Source organism: Talpa occidentalis, unplaced genomic scaffold (assembly GCF_014898055.3).
Source record: "Talpa occidentalis isolate TD23 unplaced genomic scaffold, MPIMG_talOcc4v2.1 talOcc4.6, whole genome shotgun sequence".
Taxonomy (NCBI): domain Eukaryota; kingdom Metazoa; phylum Chordata; class Mammalia; order Eulipotyphla; family Talpidae; genus Talpa; species Talpa occidentalis.
In genome coordinates, this window is record NW_023604972.1 from 70,491,727 (window position 1) to 70,515,956 (window position 24,230).

At 31.6% G+C, this 24,230-nt stretch overlaps 1 protein-coding gene across 10 annotated transcripts in view; it reads right to left on the minus strand.

Annotated features, from left to right (window-relative positions):
* FER (FER tyrosine kinase) overlaps window positions 1-24,230 on the minus strand; it is a 484,685-nt gene that overhangs the window by 254,249 nt on the left and 206,206 nt on the right. For all 10 annotated transcript variants that reach the window (XM_054688073.1, XM_054688071.1, XM_054688072.1 and 7 more), the window contains 2 exons: window positions 15,941-16,144; window positions 6,758-6,880 (listed from right to left, as the gene is read on the minus strand). In XM_054688073.1, coding sequence (XP_054544048.1) covers window positions 6,758-6,880; window positions 15,941-16,144 — 327 coding nt within the window. The remainder of the gene's footprint in view (window positions 1-6,757; window positions 6,881-15,940; window positions 16,145-24,230) is intronic.

A 24,230-nucleotide genomic window follows, 5' to 3' on the forward strand; every position in this document is an offset into this window, starting at 1 on the left:
AAATATTTGTCCACCATATATCTGACAATGGTCTGATATCAAAGATGTACAAATCCCGTAGTGTTTCGCCTATATTTCCTTCTATGTATTTTATGGTTTCAGGTCTTATGTCTAGTTCTTTAATCCATTTTGAGTTGATTTTTGTGTATGGTGTGAGGTAGTGGTCAAGCTTCATTCTTTTGCATGTAGCGACCCAGTTTTCCCAGCACCATTTATTGAACAAACTTTCTTTGCTCCAATGCATAGTCTTTGCTCCTTTGTCAAAGATTAGTTGACCATAAATCTGTGGGTTTATTTCTGGATTTTCTATTCCATTCCATTGGTCTGTATGTCTGTTCTTGTTCCAATACCATGCAGTTTTGATGATTATGGCTTTGTAGTATAGTTTGAAGTCTGGGAGTGTGATGCCTCCATTCCCTTCTTTCTTTTTCAGGAGAGCTTTGGCAATTCGGGGTTTTTTGTGATTCCATATGAATTTCATCAATAATTGTTCTATTTCTTTGAAGAATGACATTGAAATTTTGATTGGAATAGCATTGAATCTGTATATTGCTTTTGGTAGGATGGCCATTTTAATAATGTTTATTCTTCCAACCCATGAGCAGGGGATGTCTTTCCATTTCTTTGTGTCTTCTTCTATTTCTTTTAACAGTGTTTTATAGTTTTCTTTGTATAGGTCCTTTACCTCTTTTGTTAGATTTATTCCCAAATATTTGATTTTTTTTGTTTCGATAATAAAAGGGATGGTTTTTTTGATTTCTTCTTCTTCAGATTCATTGTTTGTGTATAGGAAGGCTACTGACTTTTGCGTGTTGATTTTGTATCCTGCCACTTTACTGAATTGATTGATGATTTGAATTAGTTTTTCTGTGGAGTTTTTGGGGTTCTCTATGTATATTATCATATTATCTGCAAATAGTGATAGTTATTACTTCTTCTTTTACTATTTGGATTCCTTGGATGTCTTTCTCTTGTCTTATTGCTCTGGCTAGGACTTCCAGTATTATATTGAAAAGCAGTGGTGAGAGTGGACATCCTTGTCTTGTTCCAGATCTTAATGGAATTGCTTTCAGCTTTTCACCATTGAGAATGATACTGGCTGTTGGCTTGTCATAGATGGCCTTTATGATGTTGAGGTATGTTCCTTGTATCCCAAGAATTTCAAGGTCTTTTATCATGAATGGGTGTTGCACTTTGTCGAAAGCTTTCTCAGCATCTATTGATATTATCATATGGTTTTTATATTTCATTTTGATGATGTGTTGAATAACGTTGATTGATTTTCGGATGTTGAACCATCCTTATGTCCCTGGAATGAATCCTACTTGGTCGTGGTGAATTATCTTCCTCACCCATGCTTTTTCAATACTCCTTCAAAAGATCTTTATACTTTATAGACATATATTTAATCATCCATTTGGATAATATATAAACTTGAAATTATATTAAATTCATGTATTTTATCCATTTAAATTAGAACCTGTAAAATGGCAATGAAACCTAATATTTACATAAATGCAAATTAAAACCACAAAATACAGTTTGCCATAACATATTGGAAACACTTTTTATAACTGAAAACCTTCAGTATTAGTGAGAGGGTTCCAAAAAGTCTATTTTTTAAAATATAAATTGACATTTTGTTTCAATAATTTGATGATGTGCTTTTATCCAGAAATTCCACTTCTAAGTATCTGTACTGCAGAAAAAATAGGCATAAATCCTTGAAGATATATGTATAAGGTTGTTTAATATAGCATTATTTTTTTGAAAAGAAAACACTTGAATCATTTATCTTCTCTAATATTATAAGAAGGAAATTAAGCTTTTGGCATAGTCATCCTAGAGAATGCCACTCTCTTGGTTCAGTTTACACGTCTTAGGGCTATTGATTGATGAGGTAGTGTAGAGTGGGAGCCATAGGAAAGAGGTACTCTCACTCCTTTCTGTCTTCAATTTTATGATGGTACTGGGGAATTATGTGTTATTTTATATATCCTGAGTAAAACAATCTTCTCTAAGGTATCAGTGACTATAAAAGATTCTTATAAATAATATAACAAACTATAATACTGAAACTGAGTGGACAAATAACTTCAATATTATTTGTTGTAGAAAAGGATAACAATATCTATAAAAATAAATAATTAAATGAATTATATTAGAGCCACATGATGAGATACCATGCAATAATTAAGAAAAATAAAATTGAGCTGGAAAGATGAACTTCTATTATAAGTGAAAATACAATTATAGTACATTTGAGAGTAAAATTGATATATATGGAGAGAGAGAAAATAAATATATATGCATTTGTTTGTAGTTATAAACTCAGAAGAATGAGCAGTTTTTTCTTTCAATTTTTTTTCTGATTTGAAAATATGTATTATTAACTAAGCCCATTCCCCAAATTAATTAGCAAATAAGAGGGGAAAAGTAAGATTTTGAAAGGAAGATGAAACTACAGCAGTTGTTAACCTGTGCCCAGGATTACAATTCTAAGCTAATGTTATAGAAATTTCTCATAACATTAACCAAAAAGAAATTCACTTCATTTTAGTAGAAAATTTGCATAAAATTTTATAAGTTTACATAGTAAGTCTCTTAAAACTAGAAGATTATGTTAACAGTGCTAGTGAATTTCAAGGGAATATGTGGTATCAATTTCCATCAAAATAAGTAAAACCTTATCTTTCTGATTCCTAAAATCCTTTCTCATGATCCATTTCCCCTCCATAGAATGCAGCATTTAATTTAATTCTGACACTCTACTTCTTATCTGAATATAGAGTCAGATTTCACAGCTTGAGGGCTCGCTACCACAAGATTGCCTTCCTCCCCACTTTAGATGCCAAAATTGCAAGTCTAGATTATCATCTCTGGTTTTGACTGATTGGCTATAGAATGGAAATTCCAACAACTGCCTCCTTGAGTTCCATTAATTTCCTAGAGAACTCAGGGAAATATTTTACCTGAATAGTATTTTAATAAAAAGATACGTTTATAGCTTTCTTGCACTTAGGAATTCCCGAGGGTTTTAGTGACTCCATGCTAGATATGAGGAGGAAGGTCAAGATATTTTCTTCATATAAATCTCAACATCATATTCACTTACATCGTTTTTGAAGGTGTTAAGCTAACTGTGCTTTTTACAGTTAATCCTCTAGTAATGTTGGTTCTGGATTTTTAAAAAGTGCTTTGTTTTTAAAATTTGACTTATCTATTTTTTTGCTTTTGAAAATAAAATAAGTAAATATCATGTCAAATTATGTTTCCACTATGGAAATTCTCATTTTGGAGAAAAATTCCTGATCAAAAATATCCACCATTAAATTATTAATTTTTTTTTGTTTTTTTTTTTAAAGATTAATTTTATTTATACAAGAACCGGGGTACAGGCCAGATGTGCAGGAGGGTGAGAGGGTTCACCAGGATAGAACAGGGAACAGAACAGGCAGACTGACTGAAATACACTGCTGAGGGGAGCAGTGAGAGAGACAAGAGAGGTCTGCAGTGCCATGTGGGTTGCTCCACGGCCAGCCGGGATTGAACCGGCACTGCAGAGGCTGCTAACAGGTTCACAGCACTGTGCTCAACCACCTGAGCCACCAGGGAGGCCCCACCATTATTAATATTTTGAAAGTGTATAACTTCTCCCTCAGATATCGTCACCATAGCTCTTCCACCACCAAAGCACCCAGAGTCCTCCACCATAGTCCATTGTGGTTATTTTTTTCAATTATTTAAAAATTCATTTATTTTTAATTGAGGCAATAATACCTATATCAAGTTCTTAATCCCACCCCAACGCCTGCCCCCTTGGTGCCTCAGTTCTGTATTCCACTGTCAAAGGTTAATTTTTCATTTTGTCCTTATCTGACTGTTAATTTACTTATTTTATCTACCACATATTGGAGACACCATCTGGTATTTATCTTTCTCCTTCTGACATATTTACTTAGCATTATCATTTCAAGTAAATATGTTGCAAATGGCAACAGCCAGTATCATTCTCAATGGTGAAAAGCTGAAAGCAATTCCATTAAGATCTGGAACAAGACAAGGATGTCCCCTCTCACCACTGCTTTTCAATATAATACTGGAAGTCCTAGCCAGAGCAATAAGACAAGAGAAAGACATACAAGGAATCCAAATAGGAAAAGAAGAAGTGAAACTATCACTATTTGCAGATAATATGATAATATACATAGAGAACCCCAGAAACTCCACAGAAAAACTAATTCAACTCATCAATCAGTTCAGTAAAGTGGCAGGATACAAAATCAACATGCAAAAGTCAATAGCCTTCCTATACATAAACAATAAATCTGAAGAAGAAGAAATAAAAAAAAAACATCCCTTTTATTATCGAAACATGGTTTTTTAAATCAAGTGCATAATGATATTTACAACAATATGAGTTTATATGTTTAGTTTAAATATCAGTATTAGATTAGGTTAATAGTCATCTAGATAAACATTAAATTTCTACCTCAATGACAGATAATCCTTAATATTCTATCTTTCAGTTTATAGTGATTTTCATAGCTAGTGCTTGAAAATAATGAGATAATCAGCTCCACAGACCAGTTTTGGCAGCTTGGGAGAAAGAAAATGGTGGATTATGTTACAGAAAGATAATCTGTTCTTTTTTTGTAGGCTCATTGTGTGGAAAATTTTATATAGAGAAGACTGTATATTTATTTGAAATTACTACTACATTCCTACTAAAGTCCAGAATGTACTTTTATGTGCCTCTTTTATCTTTGCTAAGCAGGCAGACAATGAAAATATTTGATTGACTTGTGAAATGTGGTATCAATCTCTCTGAAAACCGGTTACATATCTTGTTAAAAAGTATCCTGACTGTACTGAATTTTATTTAATACCTGGAAACACTGGTTTGAAAATCATACTTTCCCATGGGCAATTAATTATACAAAAGTCCAGTCATTTGGAGCACTAGGACAACAATGATAAGGAAAGATCTAAGAGGGCCTCCAGGTTTGATATGAGCATCTGAGTATATGATGATGCCATTTACTAAGAAAGAACACATTTTGAAAGTTCAAGGTGATAAACTCATTTTATAGCTAGAAGCTGAAAAATCTTAGCTTTGGGAAAGAAATAAATCTGAGAAAGAAATATCAATTTTCAAGTCACTGATATATAAACAGTAAATACAGCTATGAGATAAGATCACTAAAAAGTTCTTAAAATTCTGCAAAATGATCACATTTATTATTTTGATGGAAAAGGAAATTTTTTTACCTAAATAAAAAATATGGCAGACTATCTTTTCAAACTAAAGAAGGACTTTTATAGAATTTTATGTAATTAAAAGGGGGAAAATGAATAGAAAAACATTAACAAAGAATGAGCAAATCTCATCATTCTAGAAAACTGTGCAAGACCAATTCCTTAGTCACAGAATTAGCTTCTGATTGTCAATATGTTCGGTAGGAGGAATATAAAAGCTCAGGCCCTCATGAAAGACTGACTGATAATACAAGTACAAATACAAACATTATTTTTGAAATTAATAAAGGAAAATACAATAGTATATTTTTTTAAATTTCTGTATTTTAGTGTGGATTATACACTAGTATTTTCAGGAATAATACTTGTTTCATATTAAAAATTATCCTTAGATAAAAATCAAATCAGCAAACATTAACATAACAGAACTCATTTCTACACTATTCTTCATAGTAGATGGCCCCCAAAGGAAATAATTTTTGCCAACTCAACCCAATGCCTGAAACAATGAAAATGCTCAAAAGCTAAGCTAGCTTCATTTTTCTACTCATGTCAAGGCCCCCAGGTTTTACCTTATGAACACAAATCTTCCTCCTACCCACTCCTTACTTCACAAACCCCTTAAAGCATATGAAAGCAGCATGTTCTGCAATAGATCACAGAGGTAAAAATTATCTAGAACAATCTTTCACCAAGCAACCTGGCTCCACAGAAGGAAGTTATGACTGTCTAGAATTTGAAAAGTGGTACAGCTTCTAAAGTTTCCAATGTCTTATATCGCGAACTTAACATTCAAATAAAAAAATGCTAATTTACTCAAAACTGCTGGACATTTTCTGTTTCTACATCTTAGAATCTTTTATAAATTGAACTTTTCAAACTTAAACTAAAAAAGTGAAGAAAGCCTTATCTTTTAAGAAAAATGAGGAGGAAAAAACCCAAGTCTTTTGTAACCTAATAAATGCTGAATAAAAAGGTAATCCATCTTAATAAAATGATAGAAATTTCATGGTTCAATTTTATTAGTATTAATGGTAATCACAAAGTCTTTGGCTTCCAAACTTCTATAAAAGATTTAAGACTTATACTTACTGTAGTAAATGTTAACGCAGAATATTTTTACAAACAACCACAAATTACATATATTTAGGGCCTCCCTTGCGGTGCAAGGGGTTAAGTTGCAGCATTTTGAAGCTATATCCACAGCCACGGCAGCTCAAGTTTGATCCCCAGCCAGGAAACTGACCCACATGGTACAGCAGACCTCTCCTGTCTGGCCCGCTGCTCCCCTCAGCAGTCTATTTCAGTACATGTACCTGTACTGTTTCCCACTCTGTCTCTGGTGAATCCTCTCACCCCCCACCATACCTCCAGCCTGTACCCCATTTCTTGTATGCATAAATAAAAATAAATCTTTTTTTAAAAATTACATAAATGTATAAACACACACACACATATATATACATACACATGCACACACACACACACACACACCTACCTTTGGAATGGGATTAAGCAAAACTACGCCTGATTTCTTAGTGATGACCTGTTTTGTTGTATAGTGATGATCTATAAGTTGAGGAATGTTTGAAAACCCAGTGCCTTCAAATCGATATAGATTCTGGAGAAAGAACAATAAAACAGAACAAACATGAAGACATTCCTTCAGCAAGACTACATTCAGTAATAAATTACATTCCATTAAGAAAAACTATTGCTGCACAACTATGTAAATATATTCAACACTACTCAACTATATATTTTCAAATGGTTAACACATTAAAATATTAAAAAATGTAATTCTAATGCACAACAAATAACAAACTTGTACATAAACCTAAAATAAATTATTTTTATAGTGACTAAATGTAATTCAAATTGTTCAAAAAATGAAAAATTAACATACAGACATGGTAAGTATTTTGCTAAAATCATAACCAGGGGAAATAAAGCAAGGGAAACATTTGAATTAAGGAAAAAGAAGTAGATTTACATATGTTTACATATATTTTATTTCACAAAATTTTCCTGATCAAAAATAATGTCAAAAGTTTGGGAAAGCATATCCAATATAATAAATATTTTAAGAATCATGCTCCATGCTTCAGGTACAAAACACTATCATGTGTCATGAATTTATGAATTTACTTTGTTCCACAACTTCATCTATGGAGGCATAGAAATAGTAGAAAAGATTAACTGGCTGCTCACTGACTAAAAAAAATAATAATAACGCTAAGGATCACCATTTCCTACTTATCACCATTAACTGTTCTTTTTTTTATGCTGGAGTTACATTATCCTTCATATTATTCTTCCACCATGATTTCATCAAATGTTAGTTCTCTTTGATTTCATATCCTCAGGTAGGGAATATTAAAGGCCCCTTTTCTCTATATTCATATTTCAAATAGGCAGGTCAATTATCATATGGAAAAATTGATAGCAACAAATTTAGCTAAGAAAAAATACATTATTAGACATACTTCTCAGTGCAAGTTCATTACAATGTAATATAATGCAATGTTTCTCTCTGCTCTCAAAATGCTCACATGTGTATATACAGTTTATATGTATAGATACAGATGTGAATGTGCTCCATTTTAAGAAAAGGTGGCATTAAGAAATACGAACTTTCAGAATTATATAAATTTATATATTATCTACATTACTAGAAGATTATTTTCCCAGCTAAATTATAAAACATTCAAAGTTCCAGTTCCTTAGTATAAAATAAGATTTTATTTATCAGAATTGAATTTATGTACATTTTAATCAACAAATAGTTCTAGTTTATTTGATGAGAAAAATTATGCATTAGCTTACTTCAACTCAAGGAAGTTTATGCCAATTATTTCAGAACAGTTGTTAATAAATTTCCTAAAGAATTTTTGTATGTCACAGCCAGACCTACTATGATATATTAGCAATAACACTTAAGAATATTTGACTCTGGACCTCCCCTGGCAGCACAGGCGGATGAGCGCAGTGCTGTGAAGCTGTCCTCAGCCTCTGCAGCACCGGTTTGATCCCAGCCGGCCGGTGAGGGTCCCACATGGCAGGCAGACCTCTCCTGACTCCCCCGCTGCTGCCCTTAGCAGTGTCTTTCGTAAGTCTGCCTGTTCTGACAGAGTGTTTCCTGCTCTGTCTCTGGTGAATCCTCTTACTCTCCTGCGCATCTGGCCTGTACCCCGGTTCTTGTATAAATAAATAATTCTTTAAAAAAAAAGAAAAGAAAAGAATATTTGACTCTGCAGACATTAATCTATTATTATATTTTTAAAAAGATTTATTTATTTATACATACAAGAGTTGGAGTACAGGCCAGAGGCGGGGGTGAGAGGATTCACCAGAGACAGAGTGGGGAACAGAACAGGCAGATCTACTGAAATACACTGCTTGAGGGGAGTAGCAGGCCAGTAAGGAGAGGTCTGCTACATCATGTGGGTTGCTCCCTGGAGGCCGGGGTTCAAACTTGTGCTGCAGGGGCTGCAGATTGCTTAATAGTGCTGTGCTTAACCCCTTGCGCCACCAGGGAGGTCCAATCTATTATTATATTATGTATGCAATAAACTAAGCAAGCTCTCTCAATGTCTCAGTTTATTCAGTGGTGAAACAAAAAAAAATTTGAAACTCCTCACAGAGTAAATGTGAAGCTTGCCTAAGTGTTAACATGCAAACTACTTTGTCCAGTATATGGTACATGGTACAAACTCAATTATCTTACATTAGAAAAATAACTTCAAATTTGGATATATGAAAAGAAACATCGCAAAGAACACTTAAGAGTATAAATTACACTTTATAAGGAATATCATAATCTATAATCAAATACCCTAGAAGGTAGTCTTATCTGAAATTCTTATAAGAAATTGACTAAAAAATGACAAAAATGTAAAAGGCTTTATGTATGTAACCTAATAACAAGTGTTTGAACCAAATATTTGATATTTTATACTTAAAAGATGCTGAGAATAAATCTTAAGTAATGATACCATACAAAAGGAGAAAAAGGAGCTAACTATGTGAGGTAATAGATTATTTTGATATTTATAACTATTACATAAAGTCTACTTAAAAATTTTACACTATAAATATATAATTATATTTGTTAATTAATCCTCAGTATAGTTACATATAAGGAAAAAAATCAGGAAATATATGTGTATACACAAATATATACTGACACACACACATATATATGTCTTCCCTCATGTCCATTTATGTTCCCTCAGTCTACTCTTAACATAGTACCAAGAGGAATCCTATTATAATAGATCATTCTATTACTTTATTCAAAATTCCTATCTCAGAATAACTCAAAGTTTTTACATATGTAATATGTTTCCTATCATCTTATCTCATCTCTTACCACTACCCCTGCCTTACTGTAAAACTCATTTCCCTCTGGCTTTACAAACATACTATATACACTCCTTTCTAAGGGTCTTTACATTAGCTGTTTGAAACAGCTCCTCTGATAGTAATAGGGGTAACAGTTCCCTTCCCTTCAGGCTTTAATTAGATGTCAACTTTTTAGTACAGTCTACTCTAAATATCCTGTACAATACTCAATATTAATTTTCTCACCACCAAATTTCTTACCTTCTTGTCCTTATTAAATATTTATCTTTATAACATATCATTATCTAATATCAAATATATTTCATATTTATTTACTATTGCCTTATTTAGAATGTAGACTCATGGCATGACAAATTTTTACATTTGTTTTGCTCATCACAGTATACCCAAGGTCTAGACAGTGACTGGCCTATATTGCCTGGGTCAGTAAACATGTGTGAATGAGTAATATGGAATGCACAGATATAAATGTAAAGTTAAAGTGACAAGACATTCTAGAAATGAATACTGGAAGGTGCATAACCCTCAAGAACTCAAGACACTAGAGTACATTGTTTAATAAAAAGTAAGTCATGGGTGACATTCACATAGAATAAAATTTCAAATTGACAACTAGTGTCACAATGTTTTAAATAAAACTTTAATAACACTATAGAGTAGTGAATAAAATGATGAAATTTTAATTTAAGCATATATATAGTTTTTAATTTAAAGACAATTTTCTGTCATTGACAATGCAATAATAACAAACTAATACAGTGACGGATACGAGCAATAGCACTCATTTCATGGACTAAGGTTAAGTGATTCTTAGCATTTATATTTGTATAGCAATTACTCTGATAATAGTGTAGCTATCAGAGTCCTAACACAATATAAACCCTATCAATTCACTTTCTTAAAGATGGAGAATTAAAGTGATGAATCTAAAAATGATGCTTAAAATGTATGTTTGCAAAGTTTAGCTAAACAGCTAAAAGATCAAAAATAGTTCAATCACAATATGGCACTGAAATGAAAACAGAGACCAATGGAAAAGAAATGACAACTCAGAAATAAACCTGCAAATCTGTGGACAATTAATCTAATGACAAAAATGCCAAGAGTTTATACTGAAGAAAGGAGAGTCTCTTTTATAAGTGGTATTGGCAAAACTGGATAACCACAGGTAAAAAAATGAAACTAGATGACCATTTCACACCTTACACAAAAATTAACTTAATATGGATTAAGGACATGAGTTTATGACCCCAAACTATAAAATACATTGAAGAAAAAATAGGCAAAACAATCCATAATATTCATTTCAGAAACATCTTTGGGAATTCATCTTCAATGGCAAGAGAAGAATAAGCAAATACAAACAAATGGTATTACAACAAAGTAAAAAGCACAATGAAAAAAAAATCAGTAACACAAAAAGACACTCTATTAAATGGGACAAAACATGTACATAACATATCTGGCAAAGGGTTGATATTCAAAATACATAAAGAACACATGCAACTCACAAAACAACCCATTCCCCCCCCCAAAAAAGGGAAGAAGAGCTAAATAGATGCTTCTCCATAAAACATACAGAAAAGTTAAAGGCACATGAAAATGCTCATCATCACTTGTCATCAGGGGAATACAAATCAAAACAACAATGAGATACCAATCTCATACCCCTGAGAATAGTTCCCATCAAAAAGTCCAGAAATAAGAAGTGTTAGTGAGGATATGGTGAAAAGAAGCTCTTATACACTGTTAGTAGGAATGTAGACTGGTTGAGCCCCTATAAAAAACAGTATGGAGGCTTCTCAGTATATTAAAAATAGACCTACCACATTATCCAGTAACTCCACCCCTAAGTATCTACCCATAGAATAGAAAAAGACTAATTTTAAGTTATAGATATATGTATATATACAGATATAGATACAGATATATATGTATATATACATATATATCTATATCTTCTTGTGTTCACTGCAGCCCTATTTACAATTGCTAAATTATGGAAACAGCCTAAGGGCTCAAGGAGAGAGAAGTGGATCCAAAAAATGTGGCACATGCACACACATGCACATGCACACACATGCATATGCACACACACACACACACACACAAGAATACTATTCAGCTATAAAAAAAGGATGAGTTCTTTTCTTTTGTGGCAACATGGAAGGAACTGCTGAGGATAATACTAAGTGAAATAAATCAGAAGGAGAAAGATAAAATTCCAAAATGGTCTCTCTTATGTGTGGAACATATAACTAAGGATCAGTCAAAACCAAACCAATAATAAGCACTTAACATCTGACAACGAAACTGAGGCAACAAGAAGGGGGATGTGACAGGGTGGGAGTAGAGGATGAAGGTATCTAATAGAACATATGGAGGTCTATGGGGGCACTGGTGGTAGGCATATTGTGAAAATAAACATTTGTAGAAGTTTAAACTATAACTCACAAAGACACAATGCAAACCAACTTTACCTTAGTAAACATAATCTGGGAAAAGAAAAAGAACACTAAAATTGTTGCGAATTTGTTCCTTGGTACATTCATAATTTCAAATAATTTTTTATTCTACTATAATTTTATTCTCCTTTTGACAATCTCATTATGTAGCTATCAGTTTATTTTTATTTTTTTAAATTTTATTTTTATATTCCCCTTACAATTGCAACCCCCTTATTTTCCTTGTACAGAGCTATATGTTTCTTGTAGCTCATACATCTGAGGTTAGGTTTACACACAGAATGATTCTTATTTAACTGTTTCTGTATGAGAGTTTGGGCTACCATGGGGAGACGAAATAGGGAAAAAAAAGCAAAATGAGGAAGGGGCACAATGGTAGAGGGTTATGGGTCCTTGGAGGTGGGTGTGGTGTAGTAACAATACCTAAAAGATCTATCCTATTACCTTTAGTCAAATACAATGTTTGCTTTCTTTTCTCAGGTGTAGTTCACATACAATTTCCACCACATACAATTCACCAGTGCACCATCACCATAGTCCCTTGTGTTCTTCCTGCCACTTGTGCTTCCTTTCCCCTCCCCTGCAGAATGTCTCTGATTTATAGTTGTCTGTTTATTTTTGTTTTGTTTTGTTGTAATAAAATAAATATCTGATAAATGGATTAATGATTTAATATGATGAGCTACTCAATGTCACATAGCATTACTCACAATCTTCATATTTTGCGGTAATTTATTTTCCTGAATGAATGAGTAAATAAATTAAAGATGATGCTATGCCATTACATAGAGTAATTTCTTAAGTTTTATTTTAAGACGCTGTTATTTTTAATTCATCACCATATGTCACTTTGAACTTCTTGTCTTATTCATCCTTAATTCTCCATCATTAATAATAATCTGTTCACAAATTCTACTAAATCTCACCTATAGGTTTTCAGCTCTCTGAGGAAGATCACATTTTTTTAATTTGATTTCCTTATACACTGCATAAATAAATAAAATATATTTATTTTGCAAAAAAATGGAAATGGGTAGTTAGCAAATGAGTGTCAGAGAAATATGAATTGCCACTTTCCTATCAATAACAGCATGAAAAACTGTAGTACACTTGTTTTATCTCATGTATTTTTACTTTACCATATACAAAGGTAAGGATGCAATCATATATTTCTTTTGAATGGAACAAAGCTAGCTAAATCCCTATGAAAATATATCAGCAATTACAACACACACAAAAAAAAACAGCTTTAGGTACAAACTCTAAACATAATTTTACCTCAAGAACCATACACAGGCTAGTAAATATGGAATGGGTCAGTAAATAAAAAAAACAGTAGAATTACATTGAGACTCTAAATACTCTTATATGTACTTAGTAATCTGGTTTTATGAAATTAACATGCCTAGTATCCAATAAAAAGTACAGTAATCTTGGTTTGAATTAGTTAAGCTAACAGAAATTCACTTCCAGAGTATTAAAAAAAACAAAAATCTTGATCGGTCATAATGTCCATAGGATGAAAGGAGATTCAGACCACATTTAAAAGAAACTATGACATGCATATTAACAATAGTTTCCAAAAAATAGTCATCCTAGAATTCAGTTGACAGAGGCAATGTTGCTAAAAATAAAACAATTTATGATCAATAACACCTTAAAGCTTTATTATATTCACCTGTGATCTTTCCTTCTACAGTTCACATTCTATTTTATAAAAACTATCATCATGGCCACAGGTTGTAATAGGAAACGTTATCTAAATTCCTTCATTTAAAGGTACATACAAATAATAAAGGAATTTGCCAGGGAATGTAGGAATGGCACACAAGTACAAACAGTAGTTCAGATGTCTGAGAACAAGTGAATATGATTATCATGTTGAAGTTTGAATGTTATGCAATATTAATAAGTAGTATGAAAATTATAAGTACTTAATTTTTTTAATTAAACTTGTTTATTTTCTGACATGTTATTAATTTTTGGACAGTATTTTATTTCTCCCCTAAAGTGTAGACCCCATAGTTCTCGCACCAGCACAGCACCCATGTACATGGACTTACTCCTTTTAACTCATCTGAATACCACCTACTTTCAGTTAAATATAATTACTGGATATGACTATACTAAATGAACTCAACTATATACTTGTGACTGAGATAATATCTATTAGATACCTATGCTATTAGTAATATGTTACCTAGAACACATAATTTATATGTATATTCCATTTGTATTATTTCTATTTATAACACCATATGTAAAAAACTGCATATATGTGATACATACACTAATATATAAGATACATATATAATATTTGCAACCAGTTATCTAAAACTCCCTGAAGTTCACTTAATATTAATAATTCAAACTTTTTGTAAGGTAATTATGATCACTCTGATGCCTGGAATATAAGCTGAAATCCTGTAGATAGCAGGCTTGAAAATGCATGCTATTTGAAATGATGGCATCAAAACAACAAATACAGGCATCATTTCTCTATCAAAAACATTAAAAATTTGGGCCTCCCCTGGTGGCACAGCAGTTGAGCGCTGGGTTGCAAAGCTGCCCACAACCTCTGCAGCGCCGGTTTGATCCCTGGCCGCTGGACAAGGGTCCCACATGGCACGCAGACCTCTCCTGCCACCCGCTGCTCCCCTCAGCAGTGTACTTTGTCAGTCTGCCTGCTCTGGTCTCCCCTCTGGCTCTGGTGAATTCTCTCACCCTCCTGCCCTTATGACTGTACCCAGTGCTTGCATAAATAAATAAATAAATAAATAAATAAATAAATAAATAAATAAATAAATAAATGAATGAATGAATGAATGAATGAATAAATAAATAAATGAATGAATAAATAAATCTTTAAAAAAAATTAAAAATTTCCTAGTGTGTAAAGTTAAACAAAATTTTGAGGTTATTCTTCATCTCTTTAATTCTCATTAAGGTATATAAAAAGTAGTTTAACAATACATAATTTTCAATAAATAAGCTAGCATTTAATATGCAATGCAAATAGACCATAATATGCAATGTGAATAGATCATTTAATATGCAATGCAAATATTTTTGCTAATTTCCTCTAATTCATTATTTTTTGATCAAATGTTTTTATTTTTCACACTGCTGTTCATATTTGTACAATGTTTGATTTCCCTGCTCAGGTGTAGGCCCCATAAATCTCCTATCACGACATCATCCCTCACCATAGTCCCTTGTGCTCTTCCCTCCCCTATTTTGACTGGTCCCTTTTGTTCTCCCTACTCTGTGTGTGCCTCAAATCTATAATTTGCCTGCGAGAACCTATTAATTCATTATTAATGCCATTAAGCAACTGCCTATACATAAAGGTGGGAAAAGCCTAAAGAAATCATAAAACCAATTTGATTATCACTGTGCTATTCATTAATGAATTTCATAATCACTACTTAATAAGAAGTTCTTAAGAATCTCTCATTGCACTATATGTTTGAAAGCAAGTTTAAAAGCTAATTTCAAAAGCATAAAATTCATTATTAAGTTTATCAAGAAAATATGATAATCATTCTTTCATTTTAATTTAAAAATCCTTAATATCCAAAATTAACTTTAAGTATTTTAAATTTTTATACATTTAAAATTAAACTTCAATTTATGAAAATTACTTTTAATTTACAATATTTTAAAATACCTATTTTCTTTTAATAAATTTAACCTTTTAGTGAATTTTGGAGCATCATATTTAAGGAAATAAAAATTAGATGCCAAATTTATGTGTCACAGGTATTATCACAAATTACTCATCATTTTATTATAGTTACACCACCATAAACTATATCAAAATATACATATAAACTAAATGAGAAACGTACATCAACAAATTGTATGATAAAGTGTCTCCTTTGTCCATCAGAATATACAGAAAGGACATATTCACCAGGTTTCCCATGGCTCTCTCGCACCAAGAAGTCTCCTTGTTGTTTCAGAAGGTCTTGTGCTTCTATTCTGGGAATTGCACCGTGGTACCAGTCCTGTTCTGCTAGTGGCTTCTCACTTAGGGGAATCACATCTGTGAACTTGAGCAAATATTGGGGGGAAAAAACTAAATTAGACAAAACAGTCATTTTTTCTTGCAAAATTCATCAACAAATACCTCTTACTTATGTCCCTCCCTTTAATTTATCAATTCAAAGTGTACAGTAAGCTTGAAATTTTCTAAGAAAGTATCTCCTGGAACACTGGTAGAGTTGTTTAGCAGAAAAACAACTCCTTCGATAATTTAAGTTTATTTGTTAATTTAAGTTTATTTGTTTTAAGTTTATTTGTTTCAATAATTACATTTATTTGTTTTTTCTATCTAGAAAATCCAAAATTATGCACTATTGGCATTTATAATTACCATTGAAAAGAGTTATTCACTATATCATAAAATAAAATCCTTAATTTAGAATTTTTCAATCAGGGAATTATGATTAAAAGGGGTATTATCAGAGAAACTTATCATAAAACAACTTTTCTATTACTTAAATTAAATTTTTATTTATTTCTTATTTATGGAATTAACTCACACACAGAATATGGACTATCTATATCCAATATTCCAGAGGCACTGACTAAGGCTTCATTTGATAATGCCTTCCTACTATGCTTCCCATTCCTATCCTCATTCCATCAGTTCTGCCATATGGCAGATCCTGATTCAGAACATAGGTGGCAGAGAAGGCTATGGGAGGAACGGCATCATTAAAAAGCACCAAAGTACACTTACAAACACTTGGCATAAAGTAGGGAGGACCATCTGGCAAGAGTATGTCAGGAAAAGCAAATTATCTGTCATTTTAGCTCAAATGCTAAAACCAAACAACGGAATAATTAAAATGTACTATAATTCCTTGAACTGTTTCTAACTGAGAGTAAATGGAATCACTATTTTCTAGTTATAAGTAAAAAGTTTGTCATTTTCATCTATAGGAATTAAACTGTGCAAAATAGTAAAAGTAATTTATATATGGTATAATAATGCACAATCATTGTACAATAAAGTATGATAATTTTTAAAATTTTCAAAATACAATATGTACAATGTCTCATGAGAAAACAATTTATAAATTCAGATATTATGATTAATAAATTATAGGCAAATATTCATACATGATATTTTTTACTTATCATGAACTCTATACAAAGACAAATGGTAAATGAAAACTGGTTTTGATGATAGTCTGCATTGTTTTGTACTAGTAAAGAGGACCAAAACTTACTAGAAAAAGTTTCATTTTATATTATCTAAAACCCATATTATTAATTTTAAAAAGGAACCTGAAAAAATCCCAAATACACTTCAAAGCGGTCCACATTTTGGTTTTAACTTCTTCCATTTAATATGTTATTTAATTTTTTAAATATATACATGGTTTGACTCCACATGGAATTTCTTGTATGCCTTTTTCTTCTAGTACTAATTATGACACTACAATATTAAAAAATTTTAAATTGTGTTCCCCAAAATGGATTTAAAGAATGAAATATACAAAGTACAAGCCACAATTAGAGGTAGAAGAATATTGTTTTTATTAAAAACTGCATAATCCTATAGAACTATTTTTTTGTGTATGCTGATACTAATAGTTTATAATTCTTAAGGCAGGTAATCATAATGATTAAATATCCCATTCCCAAAAATATATATATACTATAATGCATCTCATTATAGTAAATAATAAAATATTTATTATAGAAATATTTCTTAATCTTGCCAGTGGCAAAGTGTTTTATTTTGTTCAGAGAGAAAAAAAAAATCAAACTAATAAGAAATTCTGTGTCACCTCTTTGCATACAATTTTTATTAGTATTTCTCAAAAACATCCATATAATAGAAGAGCATCACAAGCAAAAATGCCATAAGCTTAATTTCTTGTCTGATTCAACCCAGCATCCCAAATTTCGATGTACTTAGAATTGGAAGAATAAAAAATGTGGATAATTCATTAAGTTAAAAGGGAATTTGAAATATAAAACCTAAGCTATAATTCCAAGAGATTGATCTAAGAATTTGAAGGGGACAACCAATGTGGGGAATCACCCTGAAAGAACATCTAAGTGTCTTTTGTGTTAGTTTGCATTCTTAAAATGAAGTAAGTAGAAAGGAAATCACATTGCTATTTCATACAGATTACTTGGATTTATTCCTTGAGTATATTCCTTGGAGTACAAAAGGGAGTTTAGATATCCCTTACTGCCCACACGCTACTCTTATGCTAAACATACTGGAATTATTTAGTATGTGTGTATATATACATAGACACATACATAGGAATAGTCATACCTATCCCCTGACTAGGCCTATTAGTTCTCTCAGAAACTTCTCTGGAAGTACTGAAAGAATATTTATTAATATGACCTCCATGAAATTCAAACACAATTTTGCAAACTTGATAGTAAAAGAATTTATGATGTATCAGTCATAAAATCCAACATCTCACAAGCCATCATAATGACATCAAAATAAAATTATGCTTTTTACCTCAAATATCACACCTAATTTAATCTTCATTGAAATAACATTGGTTAAAAACATTATATAGGTTTTAGGTAAACAGAATTAGTACCTGGCATCAGTATATGCCACATTATGATCCTTATCAATAGTTTAGCTTCCAACCACTACCACCAAGATTTTACTCTCATAATCTAAAAGTTTTGTTTATGTTTGAGGTCTACAGCTTTCCATTTCAACCTTTGTGTATACTATTAATACATTATTACCACAACTGAAAGTCTCATTTCCATTGAACACCACACAATTATCCTCGGTTTGATTACCTGCCCCATCCATTTCCCTCTGATATCTACCATTCTGCTATCAGAATCTAAGGGTTTTGTTTTTGCTTTGTTTTGTTTTGTTTGTTTGCTTGTTATCTTCCATGTAAGAGTGAAGTCATAAGGAATGTCCTTTTCCTTCTGACTGATTTTTGCTTAGCCTAACACCTCAAGCTTTGCGCATGTGGTCTCAAATGGCAAGACTGTATCTTTTTCTTATACCTGACTAGTTTTCCATATTTTTTTAATATTAAATTTTATTTTTATATTCCCCCATACAATTGCAAACGCCCCATTCTGACCCCAATCATTCCCCTCCCGCCCCCCACCCCCCAAAAAGTGTCTCTGGTTCATAGTTTTTTGTTGATTTTGATTTTCACTTTCTTATATTCATTTTCCTGGTCCCTTATTTAAGTTTTCTAGATTCCTGCTATGAGTGAGACCATCCGATATTTTTCTTTTTCTTTTTGGCTTATTTCGCTGAGCATGATCCCTTCCAGCGCCATCCATATTTTTTAACTACTCATCCACTTACATTAAGTCCTCATCTTGGCTCCCCTGAATAATGATGCAATGAACACAGGGGTACTTGTATCTTTTCAAAATAATGTTTTCATATTCCTTGGACATAACCAAGAAGTGGAATAGTAAGATCACAAGGAATTTCTATTTGGAATTTTTGACAAATCTCTGTACTGTTTTTCACAGAGGCTGTACCACTTTACATTCCCAACACAGTACAAGGATTCTAATTTCTACATATTCACACCAATACTTGCTGTTCTTTTATAGCATATCTTGTTGAGCCTCAGTGGGAAAATACTCTTTTTCTTATTGGTAAAATATCTAAAATTGTTTTAAATTTATGAGGAAGGGAAGCTCACTTTTTTAAAGTTATAGTTAACCCAATACAGTTAATAATTACATTTAAAATAAGATTTCATGATTATTTTGAGATCATGATTAGATATTTTTCTTGGACCTTGTTCCTAAAGAACCATTCCAGCAGAAACATAGTGAACTTAGTACAATACAAAAATTATGATAAATGAAGAAACAATGAGGAATTGATAGTAAAAAATAGTTTTGTTTTTTTTTTCCCTCTTGGGGAAAGAATAAGACATCATTTCTTCCACACCCTACATTAGCTAATTCCCAAGAATGTATTAAGGATTTCTATACCATTATCACAAATATGAGTAAAAAATGAGTTTTTTTAGGGAGGCAAAGCTGAAAGTATTTTATGAAAGCAAAGTCTGAACTGTTTTAAAATGAAACATCCATTTAGAATGGAAATTAAACAAGTAAAACTCTCATTGATCTCAAACAAGGTAAACAAAACTTCAATACAAATACTTAAAAAAAAAATTTAGGGGATGGGGCCTAAAAGACTATGGTGGAGGACTGTGATTGCATTGGTGGTAGGTGTAGTAATGTAATATACATCTGATGTAGGCTGAACCTATACCTCTGAATCATCTACAGTGTTGTAAACTGATGTTAACGCAATAATAAAAATAATATAAAATGAAACGTAGTTCTTTTCTTATATAAATCTAGTTATTAACTTGATCATTTAAGTGATAAATTATTTCACATTTAGTTTAATAATATATTGGGATGACTGAGCAACTCTGGGATTTTAAACATTTTCCAAAAGTTTCATGAAGAACTATTTCATTTTAAAGCTATATATCACTGGGAATTTTAGAAATACTTTAAGAATCATGTATCACACAATTAGAACAAAGGCAATCACTGAATACAAAGGTCAAAAATACTGTTCTATAGAACAGTAATCTGTCAGAAGGCATCAAGTTATTTTCAGTGAAAGAGAAATGTGACCATAGGGAGGAAAAATATACTTTTTATCATTTATTTTACAATATTTTCATTTTATAAATTTTAGTATAAATTCTAAAATTAAAATGAAATACATGACAGTAGGATATAGAATAATAGGAATTTTAGGGAAACAAAAGGCGAATAATTTAAGGATTTTTCTGATGTTTATAAAAAATTTGAAGCAAAATGTGCTTTATTCTGATTCAATAGAACATTTTTTCAGAGAGCTAGTATTAGAGAAGTGTTTATATTCCAGCTTAGTGATCAGCTAGTACTCACAAGGAGCTGTAAAGATGGAACAGGTTGTTTGCTCAACCACTTATAACAGAAATTACGGAGTAAAATGAAGACTAAAGAGTAAGGGTAGTGTTCTTAAGATAATTAGAACACATCTATTAAATATAATGTGGTCTGAAAGGCTTCCAAAGAAGTGGACCCTCAAGATTGCCAGTAGGCTTTCAGATTATACAATTATAAGCCTGTCAAACAGCTTTGAGCAGGACTTTAGATGAAGTCTCTAAGAAATAGTTCGTAATGAAAAATTAAAATCTATTGAAGCATAGGAATCCACTGGATATAGAGGAGGTCGCAATACCCAGAGGTCTGAATGATAGGTTAACTCTTAAAGAAATCACATGTTTGGAACTGATAAAATATATTAAAATACTATTCTGATTATAATGATATACACTGAACATCTACTATCAGACACTATATCCAATTAAAACAAATTCATCTAACTTCTTACATTCTCCATTTCAAGACTATTAAAGATGTTTTCTATTACACTGTCTTCCAAGGTAGCTGTATGTTTTAGCCACAATATTAAAACTGTAGAAATAAATAGCTATGTCAAGTTCAATAAGAATATCATTAGTTTTCATTTCCCAATGTAGAATGCAATTAATTGATCTGCATTGTCTAAAATTACGCTCTATAATTTTAGTTCCCATTTTGTATGTTTAGTTAAATAAAAAGACTGATTTCATAGTTTCTGTTTTTTCTAAGATTTTAAATTAAATATGCTTCCACATTCAAAAGAACGAGGCTGGATATTCATCTCACACTATCTGCAAAAAGTAACCCACAAAGAATTAAAGACCTACATGTTATGAGGCAAAACTATGAAACTCTCAGGAGGAAACAAAGGTCAAAATCAGCACGACCTTAAATTTTTTTTATACATGATACCAATAAGCATGTGCAATCAAAGAAAAATAAATTTGTTTTTGTCAAAATTAAATATTTTTGGTGTTAAAGGACACTATCAAAAAATTGAAAAGACAATAATGAGAAAAAATTTAAAATTTTATCTCTACTAAGAAACTTTAATTCAGAATATATCAATAAATCTTATAACAATTAAATAAAACAATGAAAATATGTACAACAGTTATGAAGTTACATCTCCAAAGAACATATACAGGGACCAATAAGTATATGAAAAGATGCTCAACATCATTAGTCATTAGAAAATGCAAATTAAAAAGTGGTATAATTACCACTTTACCCACTTAGTTGCCTATCTTTTTTAAAAAATTGAAAGAACAAGTATTGATGAAATTATGGAGAAATGTAACACTAATAAATTGCTAGCAGGAAAGTGAAATAATGTAAATATTGTGAAAAACAGGTTGGCAGTTCCTCAAAAATTTGAACAAAGAATTACCAAATTGCTCATTAATGCATAGGTATATAACAGAGGGAACTGAAAACATATGTCCACATGAAAACTTGCATATGAATGTTGATTGCAGAATTATATACATAAAATTAAAAAAGTGAAAACAACTCAAATGTTCATCAACTGATGAATGGATAAAAAAATCTGATAAATTTCTTATAACATTATTTAGTCATAAAAAGGAATGACATATTGTTACACATTAGAAAATGGATGAATCTTGAAAATATTACACTGTTGAAAGAAACTAGATGCAAAGGTCCAGAATAGGGAAATCCATAAGGAACAAAGCAGATTAGTGATTATAAGAAAATCGGGACAGGAGCATGAAATATCTTACTGGATAGATTGAAATGCTCCGGAATGAGACAGTGGTGATGGCTGCAACTCATAATTAATATATTAAAACCACTAAGTGTACATTTTTAAATAGCAAATTTTATGGTTTTTGAAGTATATCATAATAAAGTAAATTAAATATACTGAAGTATGGTATTTGACAGGCTATGTAAATACTTATTAAGGGCCTCCCTGGTGGTGCAGCGGTTGAGCACTGGGTTGCGAGGCTGCCCGCAGCCTCTGCAGTGCCGGTTTGATCCCTGGCGGCTGGGCGAGGGTCCCGCATGGTGCGCAGACCTCTCCTGCCACCTGCTGCTCCCCTCAGCAGTGTATTTTGTCAGTCTGCCTGTTCTGTTCCCTGCTCTGGCTCTGGTAAGTTCTCTCACCCTCCCGCGCTTCTGACTGTACCCAGTGCTTGTATAAATAAATAAATAAATCTTTTAAAAAAAGGAAAGAAAAAAGAAAAAAATCACTTACATATAATTAAAATGTCCCTTCTATTTCCCTTAAACAAATCAGAATATTCAATTTTCCTAAAAGCCTTAAAGATATTGATAAGTTTTTTTTAAAAAAAAAATCAATTTATATTTGAATGAAGCACATGTTTTGTGGGAAATGCAATTCAAGTAAATTTACTTCAAGTAATTTGTTGAATGGATATATAACTAAATTAATTAGGATATAAGCTTTCTTTTTCTAAATAAGACTAGGTATATTATATTAAACAGACTTTAAAAGAATAAAAGACGTTTCAGCTTTTTTGTAGAAACTTAGAAAGATGGGATTAAAGCATGTAATTAATTTGTTCTGTGTATTATTGACTTATTCAGTAAGATAACACTGTAAAACTGTTGTTAAGTAGGCATGGCTAGAATAAAAGTCTAAAAATTTAATTTAAAGGGAATGAAATAAGACAAATATTTTATAATTTTACCAAGTAAGTGGAATGAGAATATATTTTATCTTGCTTGGCTATAACCACTGTTTTTAGGCATAAGTAAAATTCCATGTACCATTGTGATATGCCAAATCCATATTTAAGCAGACTTAAATTTTATAATTAAGACGTTATAAAAATATAAACTGATATGTTTTTGAAACACATGTACTGCAAAAACCCTTATTATAAAAGTGTTAAACTCTAAAATATACTTGTTCATAATATTCATCCATTAAGGCTTCAAAATATATAAAATGTTCCCTTATTATTTATATGTAGCACAGGAAGTCTATAATTCAATCTGATTTATGTCCTCCCTAAATCATTTATATAGGTTACAGAGCCCCCCCTACCCTCTCTCTCTCTCCCCACACACACAGACACAAACACACATACACACATATTCATTGCATACAAAAAGTTAAATTATTCATTTATTTTTCCATTTTAAAGGAAAATTGCAAATACTCAACTTTACATATGACATCCATTGGTATCTGACAAAGATGTAAACAATGACTATTTTCAAAAGCAC